Raw genomic sequence first — 22,085 nt, 5'->3', positions numbered from 1 at the left:
TTCATCTAATGGACACATTAATACGATACTAACGTAGCCATACAGTGTGTACAGAATAAATATATTTTATACACTGAGAAATTCTTGTCCCTTAGCAATTTCAGTGCAATGGATGTGGGGCAAAATATACAGTCACTGTTGGAGTAAGCGAGGCTGGATCAACAGAGCTTGTGACTTTATTATGGAAGGTTTCTGTTCACATCCTGTGTTCTACCCACAGTCAGTGTTATTTTCTTTTAACCATGATAACAAACATTTCCAAACCTTAACAAAGTAGTTTTTGCATATGTGCTTAGACAACAGTCATATGAATAATTTTTTGTAACAGTACTGATTTTATTTATGCGTTCTTTATTTTGAAATCCATTGAGAGCAATGCACTAAACAAATCAAAATTCAGAAAACCATAGCAACGCATGTGTGTGTGCATGACCCTGTGTAAATATTTTAGTTGAACTTACAGCTACAGCAAGCTAACAGCTAGCAGATCTTCCATTTCCCTCTAATGTATTCATGATACATGCTCAGTCTTTGCATGTGCCAAAATAAATGTTTTTTCATTCTATTTTTGCTCAGATTCATTATGTTTCTAGTAAATATCACAGCCGATTTTTTTTACACACCTAAGTTTGCTTCACATTATTCTTGGATACAGTTCAATCAAGTAAAATGAAGTGCTTATAAATGTTCCTATAACCACTGCATGTATGACATACTGTAAGCCTTTAGTTTGCCCTACACTGTCAGGCTGCTGGAGCTGTCACTGTTGACACATTTGTTTGTGTTTTGCAGGAGTCAGCCTGCTGGTGCCTCATGGAGCAGTGGCTGAAAATATGTCCTGGGAGATGTACATGGTGATCAATCAGGGGGAAGCAAGGTGAGGCCAGAGTCTACCCAAATATCATTTCATGCATCTATATGTGTGCCAGTGGCCCTCTGTCCTATCATCCGTCTCCCCTGACCCTCCATCCTCCGTCCTCACTGATCTGTCTCTCTAATTATTTACCTTTCTCTGCTATTGCTACTGCAGCTGCAGCATTTAGTCAGCAGGCACTCACGTCTTAACATTTAGCTGTCACAGAAGTACTACTGAAGCAGATTATAAAGTTCAATCTGCTTTATCATTAGTGGCTTAACTTCCGAGGAATTACATTCAAGCACACTGATGCTTCTTTTTTCTTTTCGACTTTTTTTTTATTGTCTGTGCTGCGCTCGGTTTAATGAGCCTGTGTTTTCTTATCATGCTTATTTCAGTCATTCTGTCTTCCAAGTATGAAATTCATAGATTTTCAAGCTTTGAAAATAAATCAGAGGATTTATTTGGCGTTTTCCAGCTGTAAAAGGACAGCAGGCCTGTCTGTACAAGCTGGTGATGCTTGTTTCTTGTTCGTGCATTTTACTTAAAGCTGTTCATAAAGCCCTTTACTTCCTATACGATTAGGTGTTTATTGTATTAGCCTACCAACAGCAATTTAATTATTGACCATTTTTATAAACCACTGATCATTTTAGTCACAATGAAAATAAATATTAATTGCACTTGTGGTTGTAGCTTCAAATGTGAATGATCTTAGGTGGACAGATTCAAAATGACTGAAATAAAGACCACAGATACTGGAATTAGCTTAAATAACATATGTACATATGTATGTAAATAACATTATTATCAATCCCACAGGCAACCAATGCCATATCCTGGCCACCTATGACTCTGAAAAGAATAATGTTGGCAAATATTTTTTTTGATTCACAGCTGCTAACTGACACTTGAAAAAGTAAAATACGGGTCTGACAGCAGAGAGTGTGGGAGCACCACCAAAAATGGGGAAGCTGAAATCAATAGAAAACTTTAAGTGAATTAAGATTTGCTTGGAAGTTGTTAGTGTTTTATCTCAAAACTGTTTTTAACCCAAGGTTTTCTCTCAAACGCATGATACTGTTTGAAACTGTCACAGTATGATGTACCCCTCTGTGTCATTCCTTTGTCTGACAAAATAAGAAAAGGCATCACTTTGAATTCTGGTTATTTGTGACGGGCAATAGTAACTATTTTTGACTTGTTATAAACTGACTTTAGACTTAGACCTATTCTCTCAGTGGAACTCAATCCCAGGTTCACTGGTTCTCAGCCACAACATAAATCTTTACTGACAAATCAGTTTTAAGGCATTTGGCCTTTAAATAAACAAATACAATAAAGCTACTTGGGCAGTAGTGCAGGCAGACATACAGAGGGTAGATGTGTGACCGTCGCCATGGCCATCCCCTCGTCTCTGTGTGGTTATTGGCAGGCTGTGACAGATGGGCCCAGCGAGAGCTGCAGCCTATCTCCCGCTCACAATGGAGTCCTCTAGGTGTCACAGTATGGGTGTTCATTTCCAGAAGCCCCTCACAGGTGGTAGTGTGAGCTTTAGCATCCCACATCACCCTGGGGGGCTCTGCAGTATCCTTCATTTAGCCAACCGACTCGTAGGAAGCAAAGGCAAACCTCCAATCCCCTAATCTCTTTTTTGTCCTCGCTACTCTGCAGAGTCAATATGTAGTTATGTACTCCACTCGGTGTCAACAATGTGGCGCACTGGGAGAGAGTCACGACCCAGGAAGCTTGTTTAAACGATGATGAAAGCAGTGATGAATGGAGCACGGTGCACTGATGGACATGCACAGCGAATACAAGGCGCAGACGTCTCCTGAGGACTTTCATCTTGGCAGCATACGCATTATGTATTCTGATCACATCGATGTAATGACCCTTGGATGGACTGAGCTTCTCTCCAGGGGACTCTGTGTGCTCTTCCTGCAGAGATCCACAAGGGTTTCCGGTTCCCTCTGAAGTGTCACTGTTTATTCACACCGCTTCGCTCAAGCAAAGTGACAGAATAAAGGCGAACCCACAGATGCACACATTAGCAGTAAAGATGACAGGGTAGTGGAACGCCTTGACAGGGAACTGAAATAATGAGATGCAAACAGCGCTGGAAGGAGTGGGTTACGCCTGTCATGTCATTTTTTGTTTGAGGTCAAGTTTAAAAGCATACAGTCAATTTTCCCTTTAGAAGAAGCATGACACAAGATTTTGACTGACCTCAGAGAATGCAGAGCAGCACTTGTTTCTTCACAACAGATACTATACAGAGCATCACTAGCTCTGGCAGCAAATCCTCTTTAGGCAGTGCTGTTGGAATGGATACTGTACATACATACATTTTTACAAGAAGGATTCTCTTGTTATAGATTCCTACTTGCAACCACAAAGCGTCTGGTTTCTCCCACTGGTTTATCCACCTTTGAAACACTTCAGAATGTTTCAGGTTCTAACCTGACAGTATTTGCTTTCAACCATGCTTTTCAAGTGCTTTTTCCCCATCTCTCTGTGTGAGCAGAGAGATGTTTACTATAGACACCTTCTCCCTGTGGTCTGCTGTGCTTGTCGTCTCGCCAGCTGTCAATCACTGTCTACATCCCGGCAGGCCAGCAGGCATGCACACAACTGTAGCTTTAATTTCTTGCTGCAGCATCCAGCCCCAGTCCCTGGCCCACCGACTTCTCTTCACCCTGATAGAATCCCATTATTAAAGCATATTTTTAGAGATGTGTTCTTGAAGCTTTTCAAGGGCTCATCTACATCGTTTGACCAGTTTTGCTTATGTCAGACATATTCTCTTTGCATGTAAGATAAATCCCTCAACCCACTGAGGCAGAAACAGCTTTGTCCTGGTAGGAAGATTGTTTTGAATAATGAAGCTACTTTCCATATGTGTGCTTTATGAAAGAGATCCAGTTGAACATTTATTTATTGATTGTTGTCTAGATGCTCCTGGTTCAGTTTTAATTCATAAACCAAAAGATGCAGTGCATTGCAGGATCGGTTTTGCAGAGTTTTGGGGCTAAAACGATCAGGTTATCAGTAGAAGAGCAACAGCACATAAGTGTGACATGGCTTCTTTGGCTGGATGCCTGTTTCTCCAGTCCCCTGAGTCCAGGCTGCCCACAGCGGATGAGCCAGATGATCTGTTTTTCTGGATGGAGTGCTGTGGCAGCTCCCTCTCCCAGCCATCAGCTCTCGTGGCCCATACATCTGGATGGACACATCGCTCATGGCTTCAGTCCAGAGCACACAACTCTGTGTCGCAGCCAAGGTGACTTTACACTTTAGAAATAAGTGCTGTCAAACTTCAAACTGAGAGCTATCTTGATCTGAAATGTATGACTGCTGCAGAGGCAGAAGAATTCATTTATCTATCTGATGAGGACCGTGACATCCCCCCTGCCTTTTATAGTGCATTGGCTGCATTGTTTCAGGTCATACTCTCATTTTATCAGCACTTACTTTTTATATGCTTCTATGTGAATAACTGGCATGTAACAGCCAAACAGTACTGCAGTCAGCCTGGTTCTTTCCCATGTTATTAATACATACATTTTATTCCTTTTCAGTAAAATGTTTCCCTGTTTACTTCTTTGCTCACACTGAGATTACAGTTGATGCTAATCACACCAAAACTTGCTCCTCACTTTCAGCTGTTGTCTCGATATTATCAGGATAGTGTAAATGTATACAGAATAATATTAATTTTTTCAGGCCGACAACAGCGTCATGTCAGTCTCACCTCACTCTCACTGTGTGTTTTTCAATAATCATGCTGTCTAATCAGCATCTTGATATGCCAGACCTGTGAGGTGGATGGATTATCTCGGCAAAGGAGAAGTGCTCACTAACACAGATTTAGACAGATTTGTGAACAATATTTGAGAGAAATTGGCCTTTTGTGTACATAGAACAAGTCGTAGATCTTTAGATAGATAGATACTTTATTACAGACTCAAGGTCCAAATGTATAAATGCTAAAAAAAAAATCAAAACCATAAAACAGTCCGCAATAAATAACAATAAAAAAACAACCACCAATAAACAACTACCTTTTTAAAAGGCAGGTATACCAATGTTTCCAAAGTACTGAAGTATATTGCATATCACTATATGCAATATTAGTCAGCACTAAAACTATGTTGTTTCCAGAACTATTCAAACAACAAATAAATTTGTACATCAAATTTCTTAAAACAGCAGATAATGTACTGATCCGAGATGCCACAAGCAATTCACTGGTACTCATCCATCTAGGCCTTTTCAATAATAACCTCAAGGCATCATTATAGGCCACTGTCAGTTTCCTAAGACTGCCTTTTTTGTAGTTAGACCATAGATGTGCAGTGTACAAAGAGGTACAATACACTTTCAACAGAGTCAATTTTACTCCATCCGAACACGAGCCAAATTTCCGAACCAACACATTTGCTTGTGCATATAACGTGGCACTGCCGATACATATCCCCTTCATCAGACAAGCAATCATTTATAACATGACCCAAGTACTTAACTTCATTACACACAGTTAAAATGTTACCAGATAACTTTAAAAAAAGGGAATGCAAGGGACCTGTCCTCTTTTGTGCGGCATATCATAATAACACTTTTATCAGAATTGTACTTGACATCGTGAAGCCCCCAAACAGAGAACATACATTCAAGAGCTGCTGGAGACCTGCCGAGCTGGGACTAAAGATCACCAGATCATCTACATACATTACGTGTTTCACTATTGTACCACCAACCATACATCCCATTCTACACATATTTAGCTCCTCAGAGAGACCATTCATATAAAAATTAAACAAAATCGGGGACAACAGGCTACCCTGCCTTACCCAGTTACAGGTCTGAAAGGGTGCAGATATACAATTATCCCATCTGACACACATAGTCTGGTGGGCATACCAATATGACAAGCATCTTACAATATATTTAGGCACTCGAGTGTCACACAGTTTCTGGAATAACTTCCTATGATTCACACGATCAAAAGCTTTAGAAGCATCTAAAAAACACATAAATACGGTCGAATTTTTATTTTTATATTTACTGACTAGTTCTTTTAAAGCAAAAATACACATATCAGTGCCATGATTGGCTTTAAACCCAAATTGATTATCAGTAGAGCCAATAAGATTATGAAACCTACTCAAGAGAATTATGAAACCTACTCAGGAGAATTTCTTTAACAACTTTAGAAAATATATTAGCAAGTGCAATGGGTCTATAATTATCTGAGCAGCTTTATCCTTCACCACCCGGACTAAAAGCACTGACATCAAAGAGTCAGTCATAAACCATGCATAACAAAAGAAGTAAAGAATATAGCTAAAAGAGGTGCCAACCTCAAACTAGCATATTTAAGATGTTCTACAAAAATGCGGTCCATCCCAGTAGACTTATTTGCTGACAAATTGCGTATTGCTTGAGAAACCTCATATGTTTCACTAGGGACACAATTAAATAGATCACAGTAGTGGTGTCACCAAAGCTCAACTATCTTATCTGGGCTACAAACTCCATCCATAGTATAGGGTAGAGAAAATCTACTGCTGTTAATATATTTAACATCTTTCCAGAACGATTTGGTATTATTCCTTAGGAGTTTTTCAGCCATAGAGTCAGACCTCAGCTTTTGTTCATTTTTCATAATAAATCTTATAGCATACTTATATTCTGCACTTGTACGCTTTTTAAGTTCAAATATAGGCCCATATCTGGGTTTACCAGCAAGGGCCCAGGAAGTTGTTGCATCACAGGCTCTAGCCTGATATTCAGCCACATAAGTGCTCTACCCAGGTTTAATTTTGCGCGCCTCTTTTATTTCATAATAAGGCAAACTAGCCTCTATCAGCGCCCAAATAATATTAGAATACCTGCAAGAAATATCAGCCTTGTGGCTAACAGCAGTACAGTTAAAGTCTGTACATAGCACATCCTCTCTAGGTACAGTAATATCACGTAACAGTTTATCAGTGTCAGAACAGTAACAAGCAAGATCCTCTGCAGAAAGAGTAGACCAATCCAACCTTTCATGCTTTTGGTTAGTCTGAATTAAAACAAGTATAAAAATCAAATCTAACGGCCAACTTTCCAGGAATGTGGTCAGAAATAGACATATTATATAAAATGGAGATATTCTCTAAAGCAGCATGTGCATCAGCTGTCGAAATACATTGGTCTAGCCACGATGTTGTATGCCAGGCCTTACTTATATATGTATAGCTCTGCCTTGGCAAAAGCTCACTACTAGACAGAATCAGATTGTTGTCAGCACAAAAATGCACCATATGCTTTGCGAAAACAGAGTTGTTGTCTGAGATATCTGCATTCATATCGCCCACAATATATACACTCGTAAGCCCCTCACTCTGTATAAAAGAGCTGATAAAAGCCAACTTATTCAAATACTCCTCCTCATTTTGGCTACATTCATACAGGGCATACACATTTAAAATCATCAGTTCCTTATTGTCCTGAATCAGGCGTATTGCAATGCACCAGTCCACATCAAGCCTGACCACATTAATCATTGAATCCAACCTCTTAGACTACAGGATAGCCACACCTCCAGGAATTCTTCCTCGCTTGATACCGAGCCCAAGGTCTGTAGTTGATTCCCCGGCACCGAGGAAGCCATCATCAATGGAGACGAGACTACTTAAGTCCTGCTTAGCAAGGAATGTCTCTAGTAGACACAAAATGTCACATTGTTCCAACAGCTCATCGACAACAATGCAGCGAGCTTTATTCTCCACGCTCTGACCTAAGTGCAGGCCACGACAGTTGTATGATATTACATTAAGTACCCTATTATTTATTGGCTTTGAGTTCAGCTCATGAAGAATGGGGGCAAACACAAAAGTGTTGCGTTTATAATTTTGTTCAGTGTAATAAACAAGGCAATATAACATTTTGCCAATATGGTGGGGGCACCGGTGGATATCAGGCAAGCTCATATGAACTGCCTCAAGATTATGACCATTCAAAGAAATCCTTAAACTACCACTGAATACTTTATTTTATTAGAAAAAAAGTCTTGCCAGTGAGAGTTTGTGAGACGTGTATAAACTGAGTTGCTTCTGCATAGAAATTCTAGAACATATGTACACCTCAGTTTTTGAGCTTTAGGTCACATCTAAGATGATAATTCACCGTTGTGACATTGTAGATTAGTGAGAAAACACATAGGGAGTAGAAAAATATTACAATAGAAGATATAGGCGTGACAAATTAAAGGAAAACCCTGAATCACTGAGTGGTCTCTTCCAGGATGACAGTGCCCCCATTCACAGGACATGAGGGGTCACTGAATGATTTGATGAGAATGAAAATGGTGTGAATCATATGCTGTGGCCTTCACAGTCACCAGATCTAAACCCAGCTGAACACCTATGGGAGATGTTGGAGTGACGTGTTAGACAGCGTCTCCACCACCATCATCATTAAAACGCCACATGAGGGAATATCTGCTAGAAGAACGGTGTTCATCCCTCCAGTAGAGCTCAGACACTTGGAGAGTCAATACCAAGGAGTACTGAAGTTGTTCGGGTGGCACGTGAAAGCCCAACACCTCGCTGAGGCACTTCATGTTGGTTTGTCCTTTCATTTGTCACATGTCTGTAGGTGTTATATATACAGTACTGTAGATAGATGTTTCTTATGGCTAATTACATCCCCATATTTCTGTGTAGTTGTAGGGGCTTTGGATCATCAATGTTAACAGTGAATTTCATGGAAATTAAATAAAATGTAAACAGATGGAGTCAGCTACCCAACACTGACTAACATTGTAGGATCATATCAAAATAAAACCTGTATTGATTACATTTTTAAAGCACTATCATCTATAAAAACATACAAATTTAAAGTTTGTTTTAAAAGGACTACAGAAGACATTGATTGTACAGTCATCATCTTTTCTCTTTGTGCAAGGAAAGATCCATGACAGGCCTAGCATTAATACACACATATCCATTGCTGACTTCATGTTCCTTTGATGAGCTCATTCCAATAATAATGAGCCTGTTAAGTGGCATTGATACGCTGAGTGTACAATATGTAAACATAGAAAAGCCCGTGAAACAGCACCTAAACTGCAAGACACTAAAATCCTTCATACTGTCCATGTCCAAAATCATCAACATTAATAACAGTGATGATAAATATATCATCTCAACAGCCAGATGTTGGCCATAACAGCAACTATAACAATGCATTTTATGTTAAAACTGGATATGATTCAAGAATAACTGTCTTCTGTATGAAGCAAAAATACACAGTAATGTCTCAACTTGACAAAACATGCCACCGTTATTGTGTCACTTGTATAAGTGCTTCAGATAAGCATTTACTCAACTTGTTCAGTGATTTCAGGTGGTGTTTGTAGTTATGAGTAGGACTACCAGTGCTATGTGACCAAACAGCATGTCAAGCTGTTTCAAGTGATTAGCCTTGTTGCTTATACTCATGTTCCCAGTCAAGAGGGTTGCAGTACATCAAGGTCTGGGACTAGAGATGAAGTGGTATAAAAGTTAGTTGAATAGTCACTCTAAAGGTATTATACTATACTGTAAATCAAGGTATAGTGCCTCCTAATCTTTTTTTAAACACATGGATGATTAGATTAAGTTGTTGTTAGTGTTTTACAGAGCTGTTCTTTCAATCAAGTGCTGTAATTTTGCTGTTTTTACTGAAGTTGCTTTGATGAATGCTTTGCAGTAAAGCAGTTAAAGGGAGACAGTAGTTGAAGAAAAATGAAATGGATGATGAAAGCAGAAGTACATGTCTGTGCTGGATATTGCATTGATGCACAAAGCTTCACCCCTAGATGGGGGTTTGATTAATGTATCCATGCAGTAGATAAGGTGTCTGCATCAAGTTAAAAATAGACAAAAGCACAGTGGGACAAACAGGTGAGAGACTACAAGCAAATAAAGGTGAAGCTAATGGAGCGTGCTAATGTGTGCATTTATTAAACCTGCTGTCTAGTCTCCCGGTCCAATCTGCCACTTTCCACGGCTCCCCGGATCCCTGAGGACTGAGTCATCGCTCACTTTAAATAATACACCTCATCTGAGGGCTGAAGAAGCTGCCTTATAGAGCCCTTCATTGTGATAACAAGTGGAACTGAGAAAAGTGGCCACCAGTCTCAGGCTGCTGCTGAACTCATGGGCTTGAGCTGCAGGCTACATGAGGAGCAGGTAATCTGCCCCTTGCGTACACTTTGCATTAAAAGTGTGATCAGGCTCAGTGTTGTTGGCTGAGGGATTGAGAGTTCACTCTGGACAAGTCAAGAGCAAGGCTGCTGTTGACATAACAGAAAAACTGGGAGCGACATAGGGAAGAGGATGATGTTGTCGTACACTAAGACGGTACCTGCAAGGCCTGATATCGAGAGAAAATCAGTATATCCAGGTCAGCCAGGTCAGCTGCTGAGGCAGTAATTTGGAAGTGGCAGCAGGTGTCAAAAGAAATAAAGTTGGAGTGTTATTATTGAGACTGCAGAGAGAATTAAATCAGTATGAGTCATTGCATGGCATTGCATGTTGTTCTGTAGTAAATCATATGCAATTTAAAGGAATGCTTTTATCCAAAAGCGACACAGCGAGATCAGACATTTGTAGAGGCTGCTCTCAGTGGGAAACACACCCCTAACCGATATGGCTTTGGTGCCATGCTGTACCCAGCAGGATGCACTGCTACATGAGCAAGCTCTGTCTTTTTTACAGAAAAGTTTGCAATGAACAAACTCTTAACTCCAATGGATGAAAAAAGTGTAAAAATGAGAACGACAAAGTAGATATGGAACAACAACAAGTGCTGCTGACACTGATGGGAATTTTTGTATTTTTAAAGGTCTTGGATTAAATAAAACTTTGATCTGATGGTTGTGGAGGAAACGTTAAGTGCTCACCTAAGTTATGCGGATTCATCCTCTGGGGATCATAAATGTAATTGTAATTGTAATAAAATGTAAAAACATGTAATTACATTTCATACAGTAATTGCTGAGATACTTCAGTCTGAACCAAAGTGGTGGACTGACTGACCAAGTGACAGCCTGGAAGCATGGCCAAAAACTAAAAAAAAAAAAGAGGGGGCTGCGTTAGTGGGGGTGTGTTGCTTGAGATACCAGTCAGTCAGTGAAATGCTATCCAGAAAGGCCAGTTTATACAGCACCGTTCTCTATCAGAAATTACAAAATACTTCAGAGTAACATATAAAGCAAACACAATTTATGAGTATTAATTAAAACAACTATGAATAAAAATATAACAGAACCAGTGCAAGTAAGTAAACAGGCTTTAGTGGCACTACAGTGCTTTGCTGGACTACTCTACTTTACACTCTGGCAATGCTCACTGTTTTTGCTTACTGGGGTGTCCTGACAAATGAATGGTTAAAGCACATAGTTTATAACTACAATATTTGTGGTTTGGTTTTAGGCAGGGATTCGTGTTGTTTTCTCTCTGTTTACCTGTCTGTCTCTCCCATATCTACTGAAGGTGAAAATTCCCAGAAAATAATCTTAAAACAAGAGTTTTTCCAGGATGACCTGTGATTTGCTGGTCAACAAACAACTACAGACCTAAAAACTGACTGAACAACAGATTGTGTTGAATCTTACAACAATCCACTACTACTATTATAATTCCGTATCAACCTGTCACTTTAAAATCATTTGGTAACGTGATTTACGTTAGAACTACTGCTTTTACAATGACCATAAATCACCTTTTATTCAAGGAAGGAAATTGGAACCAACACTCAAGTTTCTGATCTGTGATGACTTAAACCAGCTTAGAAGGCTTTGTTGAGATGTCATTCTCCTCTGCCATGATCCACCCTGCCCTTTTTCTCTAAAAACCAACCACTGCTGCTGCCACCACCATCCACCGGCAAGATCTGCTTGCTGTAAGCCGCTTTTAATGAGCACACTCCAACTTGCCAGCAAATCGCACTGACTTTTTCACCTGCGCTGGAACTAATTCCAGCAACCCAGCTGTGTAGCAATAACTTGAACTTGAGGAACAAGAGTCCACAACATTGGCACTCACAGGGAGTCAGACCTGGAAGTACAAGCCTGCAGGCATGTTTTGTTTGCAGCCCACCTCTTTTCCTAGGCTCCTCATTAGTTTGTTGTTTTTCATGCAGCAGCAGAGGCTCAAAGGGAGATGTTAAGGACACATAATAGCACTGAGATAATAAACAGAAAATGTTAAATATGGAACGTCATATACATTGTTGACAATCCCTGCATTACTAGTGCTGCCATGTGGAACAACAGGCACACCGTGGCTGTGCTGTTTCACCTTTTTTGTGAGTGAGACTTCAGAAACTACAAAACTCCTTAAAGTATTTCACCTTCACACAAAGTCCATAGAAGACAGCTGTGCAACTCCTACCTGCACAAAAAAGAAAGAAAGGGAAAAAATCATTTATGATGCATTTTGAAAAGACACAACTATGAAAAGGCACAGAGGATGGCTAACAGAGTCATCGCTGATGCGTCCCCATGTGTCAACACAGGCTGTATCTTCTCTGTCCAGGACTATACCTTCTTGTCTTGAATTTTTTACAGTGTGTCTCATTCTTTTTGTTTGTGCCTGTGTATATGTCTCTATGTGTTTAGTGTCCAAACATTGGAAGGCTGTGAAATCCTCCTGGGCCCAGAGGTGACATACGGTCCTCCGGGCCTGGACCTCTTCTGCCCAGTGGCCATGACCATTGCTCACTGCGCTGAGGTGGACGCTGAAAACTGGAACATCCAGCTCAAGAAGAAAACCCAAGACAGCAAATGGGAGGTGAGAGCTGCAGGGCCATACTCATTTATCTAGCAGGGCTCGGACATGGTATTTGAATCTTCTTTGTTGTCTTTTTCCTCAGTGGTTCTACTCTTTCTTTCTTTAGCTAAATGTTTACAGAATTTATGTTTGCAATACTAAACATGCTGCACCTCAAGACTAGCACATACATTTTACAGAAGTTTAAGTCCATTCATTTTAAAAGCAAAGTAAACATCAGATAAGAGTAGTCATGGCAAAATAATAATAATAATAATAAGTATGTTTACTGTTGAGGTCTTGCTGTGGTGTTGCCATCTAGCGTTGCCATACTGGAGCTCGGTATCAGTTGCAGTAAATAACCAAGGCTAATGTATTGTTTTTATCTGAATTGGCATTTCAGTGGGAGCAGCTTCCACCCACTGACCACCTGTCTTACTTCAGATAAAATATCAGGACTAGACAGCACTCAGAGAGTGCATACCTTCACCAAGGGCCAAGTCTGTTTCCCCATAGTGCCATAAAAGCAATGGGCCACATTCACCAACCGTTCTTAAGAACATATTTGTTTGTAAACCCCACTTATGAAGTTTTCACAAAGATTCTTGCATTCAACAATGTTTTCTTATCTGGGATTTGGTTTTAGGTCAGAACAAAATCTACACACATACGAGAGCACACTTGGGTGACATAAATGGTTTTTTAGTTTTCTTCAGTTCTACAGTTATATAATATCATAAGAATTTAATTACAATAACAGTTTTGTCATCATTAGTATTCCTTTAATGTTTTTTTTTTATTAATTTATAAAGCATTATGGTGTTTTAAAACAAATAAACACTAGGCTAGAAATTACAGCAAGCAATTCATTGCTCATTTATAAATCAAGGTCTTAAAAATGTATTTAACTTTTACAGTGTTAATATATTTGTAGCTTATAATTAGGAAACACATTACTTAAAAACCATACAGGTTTAAGTGCATATCTTTATTTCTGATTTCTATACATTTTTTAAAGTGTCTCTTGGATATTTTGGCCAGTATGTAGGTGTTTGGTTGTCCAGCACTACACCTGAGATCAGACTCAGGGCATTGGTGAGGTGTTGACCTATGCTATGAACGACTGGCACATGCTTTCAATTTATGAACGCATGGGATTCATCAATATAAAAACACAGGTGCAAACAGTTCTGCAGTTTAAGAACATGTTCATGAATTAGATGTGGACTTTTCTTTGGACCTTTCCTAAGAACAGGCTACAAAGAAATTTAAGAAAACAATTAGGAAGATATTGGTGAATGTGGTCCATTATTCCCATGATAGTGTGACCCTCATAATGTGATTGCTTGATCAAGAAAACCTACTGCTGACATTTGAAAAGAGGTTGATATCATTATTACTCATTGGTTTAGGGATAATACTGGGACTTCAGTGAGTGGACCACAGGCACAACGGTGTCACATTTCTGCAAGTTTGTGATCTATTTGTTCAACAGCTGTTTGATAAATTGTTCATACAGTCTTCCTTACTGGCTGATTGCTGCAATATTAAGCGATAGGCTACTTCACATCCTGTGCTCTCCCTCTGCTCAGCTATGAGTGTGTGTCCCTTCTAAACAGAGATTGACATGGAAACATACAGTGGAAAAGCAAAGTAGGATGATCTGCATCAACCCATGAGATTGTGTCAGGTGACCTTTAAGAGAAGCACAGGGGCTCACATATAGTGAACCTTTGCAGCGCTGACAATAGTGAATAATCTTTTAGAAAACTCCTATATCCATATTACGCAACCAATCAGCAGAATATATATATATATATATATATATATGTAAAGTGATCAAAATCCATTCATTACTTTTTGAGTTATGCTGTTAACAAACATGCAAACACCTGCAAAAGCATTACACCTGCCCTTGGCAGACGTAATATGGGAATTACATGTGACCAATATGCTGCACATGCTTAGTTGTTTACATGACCCAAAATAGGATATTTTTCCATGCAATGTCTGCTGTCCAAAATACGAAGGTAATAAACCACAAGAGACATTAAATCATAGATCAAACAAGTAGCAGCTACAGTATCCTCACATAATGATACCTGTATACTTTCTGGTGCCTTCAGGCCCAATCCACATGAGGGCCATCTGTTTCGTAATTAGCTAATGCAGTTACTTCATATATCCCATCCTGCTGCCAGCTTACTGTGCCAGAAACCTTAAAGCTGCACTGATCCATATTTTTGAAATATATGTTAACAACAGATAAACTGACTCTGTACTATAAAAGGAACTGCTTGTAGTGACAAACTCTTGGAGAATATCACACCCAGTTCTGCAGCTCCCTTCAGCTAATGTTGTTCTGATGCTCACAGATTTCACTTCAAACCATAATGTTTCAGCAGCAGAGTGTAAATCAAAATGCTGTTACTCAAACTGCATCTAGAGTTAACTTTTGAAATATGAAAGTGATAATTTATAAAATGTAAACTGTGTGGACCACCAGCTGTAAACAGCTACAGACAAAACAATACTTTATCCATATCCACACTCTCTGTTTAACTTAAGATGTGGTGCTTCTTTTATTTTGAAGATCATTACACAACTATCTGATTATATTATCTCATGTGAATCTACCAACAATCAGGATCTGTCCTTTTTACCATTCAATTCAGTAACTGAATGTCATCCAGTGTAGGACAGTGACATCAAAGTCATGCCCCTTGCCGTAGCGTTCTATGGCTTGTTGACTCTGTTCTCTCCCTCTGGGCTTTGTGGGTGAGCTGATTGATCCATGTGGTTAAAGGTCTGGCGTGACACATGACTGGTGAATTATGTGTGAGCCATAAAAGGCTGTTGGGGCTTTGTGGGTGAGCTGATTGATCCAGCCTCATGTCTTCTGTGGGTCCAGATGGATGACATAAGGCCACATGAAGGTAACACTGCCTGTCCAGTGGGAGGGAAATAAAAAAAACAATTACAGCATGTAATGGCCAGGAAGAGGCATGGCTGCTTGTCAGTCAGTGGGGGGAGTATCACAGAAGTGGGATATAAGGGCCCACTGGACAAGGGAAGTATTGATCAGTGGATCAGGAAAGACATGGACTGTGGATTTAGATGTGAGGAAAACCAGGAGGAGAATCATGGAGATTGTTTTTCTGTTGGCTGCACCTCTCCATTTCCCTCCATGAAAGTCTCCCAACATACATACACACACACATACACAACCAACCAAGCGATGCAACTCTCACCCGATAGTTTGTGTTTTTGTTAGTTTCACTCGGATGCTTTATAACAGGACACATTGTATTTTTCCAGCTCTTTATGTGTATGTGTTTTCATTCCAACAGTGTCAGCCTTTTTTTTTTCCTTCAGAGAAGAAGATTGCTTTTACTGGTCGGGATGAAGTCCCGAGACCTTAATCCCAAACCCAGAGGCATAACAAGCCCAATCTCTGTTGTCACTTTGCATTATTTGCTCACGCTTTTGAGCAGTAACCAGCAAGATAGGTGGTGGGGGTGCAGTGAATGATAAAGAGAATATTCAGTCAGGCGGTAATGTAATTGTAAATCTGACTTAAAGTTTTGGCAAGCCGAGTGTGGGTCAGAATAATGAATACTGCACGTTTGCCCCTGGCTGTTGTGGTGGTTGTCAACACTTAAAAGAGTTTGTTATTTAGAGGAAGAGCAGCTGGATTTGCCTGCTCTCTACATTGTCTGCTTTTGTCCTGAATAATGTTTTTCTAAGCAGTTGAGATGGCTGCTATAAAGAATATGCCAGAGCTGCAGTGGCTTCTATGCAGACATGTAACATAATGGTCCTTCATCTTGAAGTAAAGTTTTTTCAAGTAGTCACTGGTTCACTTTGTCATATTAATTTTGGCACCTGATTCTGTTTTACTCTTCTGACAAAAATTTATGTTAGTCCCAGTACTAATATCCTTTCAGTGTATCTAGCGCTGGATGGTTTGTGCTATAAATGCCATACAAATATCAAATTGTGCAGCACATTGTTACTATTTTTTGTGTTTGTGACATATTACAGTGATTTTATATTCATATTTAAAGCACAAGTTTATAATGGATGAGAAAGGAGTATACAAGACTCCAACCCACTGAGCCCACTGCTTACAGTATTGCAGCCATAGAATTCATTTAGATTTTAAAACACTCACAAGTCTTTGAACCTTCAGGGTGTATTATGTGTTGTGACAATGTGTTAGACTGTGGAAACATTTTAGCCTGCTTTTAAAGTTGTTTTGATTCCAGTCTTGCCCTTCTCAGGGTGTCATGTGATCACCTAAATTGTAGAGCTGTATTTTCTAAATCAGGAAAAAAAAATCTAAATTGCTTTCAGTCCCACAATTTTCACCCTACAAGCATATAGTATACCTTAAAATGTTGCCACAAGTCTCCTCTCTGTCAAATCATAAACATCTAAACTTCAGGAGTTCAGGCTCTTGAGATCCAGGGCCCCAATCAGACAGAGTGCCTTTTAGCAGCTTGGGATAGTTTGTTGTATTTGTTTCTGTTGCTGGGCACCTCATGTTTTTGCAGGAGCACCCAGAACTACTGCAGGTGAAAAAAAATTGAACTCAGAAAAAAGCAAAGCAAAGCATCCAACATCGTTTGTATTTTCCATTGTCCACTACAATGATTTGAGAGGTGGACCTTCTATGGTGGTGACCCAAAATATAGTGTTGACCTATGGTAGACAAACCCTTCAGCCACTTGCCAGGACCAATGGACTGTAGTTCATGGTTATTTTGGTGATGTGAGACCCAATTATTGTTCCTGACTCATCCTAAAATAAGCCTTAAATCCAGGCTCCTGGACCAGCCAGTGGTATTCCCCATGATCTCTTCTCTTTCTCAGGGTCTCACATACCCAGACAGATTTTTGGTTCTCTGTGTCCAACACATAGCAATTACTCCTGCTATAACTGATGATGAAAAAGTCTGGTCTGGTCCAATTTAGAAATGTAATAATGCTGCATTAACAAAAGGTGGTGGCTGCTGTAGCAGCATTGGAGTAAAGCATAAAACTTACTGTGTCTACACCAAAAGCACAGCATATGCAGTGCGTTACATCTTGTAGGCAAATTGTGGGAAGCCCAAGCTCATATCTATACCATGTGCACGTCCACTTGCGCATAGGAAGCGCTTGTAACAGATGATATATCCTGTGTTTTAACTATTTTTGTGTGTATTTCTCATTTTTACAGGAGTTCTATTTGGAACTAGTGAGCCTTCATTGCTATGGTGGACTTTATGGAGAGGTTTAGCGCATAGCTCCTAAAAAATAAATCTGAGGCTAAAACTAGGCTTCAGGTCGTCATATGCCTGTGACATGCAGTCAGTGTAGACAACTCATAAAGAGTAGCAGCTTATCAGTTGCGTGACATATGTGTCTCAAAAACATAAGTAAGTCAGCTCAAATGCAGGACTGTAGTGCTACATAGGATCAGATTTGAATCAGCTTTATTGTGGCCGATATGATCCTATGAAAATGTCCAGATCATCACTGATACCGATGCTAAGTATTGGATCAGGAGCCCATCCTTTAGCTGAACCAAGTAGTCAGAAAGTTCAGCTTGCTGCTGTTGTTGTCACTTCACTTTTCTGTGGATTAGGTTGATTGGACACAACTTCCAGCTTCCACAAGAGTGTGTGATGTTTCCTCTAGTTCCCATTCAATGCCCTTGGCAATAAGGATGAACCGTTCCCACATGTGTAATCATAAAGTTCATGAATTGATCCCCATCGAGGGCCAACACAAGAATATCTCCTTTTTGCAGCAGCATTCTTCTTGTTTCACTCACCTGTTTTGTTTTGTCTTCTTCTCTGTCATTGGGTTGTAGATTAAGTTAGTACAAAAACAGAATATTATGCAATACCAGATGCTTCTTGTTAACAGCAGTGCAACAGATCTAACTTCTGAGCATAAGATATTTTGAGTAGTGAGCAATGTTAGCTACAGTGTCCTACTGCAGATGTAGGCAGGTCATTTTGCATTAAAACAATAAACACTTCATTTTAACACTTGCCTTTCACTTTATTGTTTATTTCTTGACAAAAAGGGTGATGCATTCTGTCACAGTGCATCTTGTCACAGATTAGATGTCATCAAAAAAATTTTTCATTTCACTGTGGTTTTCATATGATATTAACAGTGGTGATATGGTTTGTGGGATATGAAACAGAACACTAGGCACCCTTATACAGCACATTATGATTTTGTGTTCAGTCTCTCATTCTGAACTCTTTATTCACTACAGCACCGTTTCTGTGAAGCTGGAGTTAAAACATAGCCATGCCATGTTACTCCCCCTAGAAATCATTTCGTGTCTTTTTTAAGTGTCTGTGTATGTGCAGGATTAACAACTTACACATTGTGTGTTAATTAGTCAGCAGTTGTTGGTAGGCATATTTTAAGCCAGACAGTTTTTCTAAACATATGTTGATTCCATGGTTCAATGCCACAAAGCTTAACACAGTTTGGTTTTCTACTGCTCTTTAACAAACTATTATGAATAATTGAATATACTTATTCAAAGTTGACAGTAAAGTAAATAGTAGTGCTGTCAAGCAATTAAAAGAATTTATCTAATTATACAACCTGTGACTAATTAATCTAATTAATCACATACTGTACATCAGTTGTTGCTGTGAAAGTATTTAAAATATTTCAAATCAAATGAATTTTGGCAGAGGAGTGAATAACTGACATAGACTTTGGTTCAATGTCTTAGGATCAGAACATTTTTCTCACTGTCCATATACAATAATGACCATAACAATCAAAAATACGACCTAATATGCTGAGGAAATCATTTCAAAAGTACTTCAACAAGAACAATGATAGAAGTCCATTGGTTTCTCGGTCTTTCCTTGGTATTGTTATGATGGTGAATGTGTCATAATTTAGATGCCAAAAACATCTTTAGGCAGCACAGACCATCAGTGATATGAGGTGTGACACAATGCATAACATTTTCATTTCCCTGAACATACAAGGCATCGCAGGCCACAATTATAACCTAAATGTAACAATAGATTAACACTCCCTTCGATGTCAACACTATTTCTCCAATACTTTATGTGCCAAAATAAACTCAGGCAACAAAGACCAACAGTTTAACGTATAGTACAGTTTCTATTCCGGGGATTAATATTTTCGTTCTAATGAACATAGACCATCAAAAAAATAACAGTTCCATTTACCTCACTTCCATTATGTCTCACATACTGTATCTTGGAAGATGAAGTAAATTCAACCAATCTGTAAAACCCCTGCTAGCCCCCTGTCCGCCACCACCAAAACTGATCTGCAGTCTATTGCAATGCATTTTGCAAGCTAGTTAGTTAGCTGGTCACAGGCAGACTTATTCAGTTTGCGTCTGAACGCCTTGTCAAGTGTGGCTCGATTTGTGTAGATTATTAACAATTATTTGTGTAGAGGTGCTATTTCAGATGTGAAGTACTCCGATGGTACTAAATGCTCTTATCAACAGTTCCATCGGGGTGTTTTTTTTAAATGTAATTGTTCCATTCATGGGGCCAAATGGTGTCTTCTTGTCCGCCTCCATCATTTTACAAAGCCACAGTAGCTGGCCACCATGGAACACAATTAATCAGCATTAATTTTTTAAGGCCTTTTTTGTTATTAATCAAAATTATCATTTTATTTTGGTCAGCCCCAATGAATACAAAAACAATCTGTGCGATCTCAGCAGTTGCTTGTCTGACAAAGTTCTACAACAAATGCACTTGCCCAGTTGTCATGGAAATCTGCATTTGTTCAAATTTCCACTTGTTTAAGCACTTCAAGTTATTATCTGCTTCTCAACTGCCTGTTTCTGAGGTCAAGAATGCAATCTCAACTAATGTAAGGCTGTTTCTTGTTTCTGTAGCAAAAGCAGAGAAGAAAATTACAGATGGAATGTACAAACTGTTCCATAAAAAAGGCAAATGAATGCCTTACAAGGGCCAGCTCACCAAAATGTTGAGTTCCCTGAGCTAATTAATAGTGTCGAATAGTTTTCTTTAACAAAGGCAACCGTGATGAAACATTTTATTTTCAGACACTATACAATGAATCAAAAAAGTTTAATACCCCCAAAGCTGTCTCATGTGACCCCAAGTGATTTAATAAGAATGTGAAAGCTATCAGCAGTAAAATAATCTCTGCAGGAGTCAAGTCAGTAAGGAAAGAAACTTAGGGCAATAATATGCGGCTATAATGACCATTGATTAATCTCTTTCCATGCATAACCGCTGTTCTAAACCCAGAGTTGACATGTGGTTGTGCCAAATAAAACAATGTATTACTGGAATAATCAGTGTAAGCAAATTAATTCTACTGATCTGTGCTCTTAACACTAAAGCTGTAGGCTCCCATCTGAATAAGTGGCAACTTGGTAGGATGGTAAACTGTAGCTTCAATGAACCTAACCTCTTCCCATTACCCCACTTTTCCTGTTAACCTCATAACTGTTTTAATTGGAAGGAAATGTAACAATGTGGAATCTGCAAGTGTATTTAAGGTACTTGTGACTTGAGTGTTTCTAGCTTGGGTTACTTTAGCCCTCTTCTTCACAACAATTCAACTTTTACACACAACTCACAAGTAATGACAAGGACACACAACAGCTGTACATATATAGACATTAACCTAAAAATGTAGAATGACATGACATACTGTATGTTACACACAATAAAGGTACCACTTCTCATCAGAATTAATTTGACAGGTGGCCCCGCCCCGTAGTCCCGCCTCCTAGCCAATCAGAATCATTTATCTGGTTCCTGGTCCCACGTGGTCCCCGGGGTACCCTCCCACCCCCCTGCATCTCTGCTGCTGGAGATAAGGAAGTTGTGACGCATCTGCAGCCAGAGATAAGGAAGTCATGGTTAACCGCATCTGAAAAGATAAACAGACAGTGGTTACAGTCTCTACACACATGTGGTTATATAGATAAGAATATAACTGTATTCAATATTGGTTATAACCCCTACATATGATGGTATAGTTAAGTATTTAACTTGTTCCTTACTTGATCTTGTAAAATGATCTATTTAAAAATGATGAGTGTGGAATAAACACTTACCAGCCACTCACCAGGCTATCGTTCATTTTATTTTCTGTTACAAAAAAAAAAAAAAAGTTGCAACACAGCATGTCAAACTACTGTCAAAGAACAGTATTTTAGTGCATTATCCTTATTTATCCTTAGAACAATAATCAAGCAGTTAGGGTGAACACAATACCTTTTTTAATGCGCCCCTCTGTCCCGGTTCGTTTTTGACATGCTTTCCACGCCCACCCCCAACCGTTCGCATGGCTATGCTGCGGTTTGCAGCCCCTTCTGTAATCATAGATAACAACACAGTACACGTTTTTAGAGATAAACCCAGACATACCGTT

The 22,085-nt window shown here is 39.3% G+C and overlaps 1 protein-coding gene across 3 annotated transcripts in view; it reads left to right on the top strand.

The window, feature by feature from the left end:
• unc5db (unc-5 netrin receptor Db) overlaps positions 1-22,085 on the top strand; it is a 263,236-nt gene that overhangs the window by 204,667 nt on the left and 36,484 nt on the right. For all 3 annotated transcript variants that reach the window (XM_020599199.1, XM_020599197.1, XM_020599196.1), the window contains 2 exons: positions 793-877; positions 12,510-12,681. In XM_020599199.1, the coding sequence (XP_020454855.1) occupies positions 793-877; positions 12,510-12,681 (257 nt within the window). The remainder of the gene's footprint in view (positions 1-792; positions 878-12,509; positions 12,682-22,085) is intronic.

This window comes from Monopterus albus, unplaced genomic scaffold, assembly GCF_001952655.1.
Source record: "Monopterus albus unplaced genomic scaffold, M_albus_1.0 scaffold40.1, whole genome shotgun sequence".
In the NCBI taxonomy this organism is placed as follows: Eukaryota; Metazoa; Chordata; class Actinopteri; order Synbranchiformes; family Synbranchidae; genus Monopterus; species Monopterus albus.
Note: the sequence above shows the minus strand (reverse complement) of the source record. Positions and strands in the feature narration are given on the sequence as shown.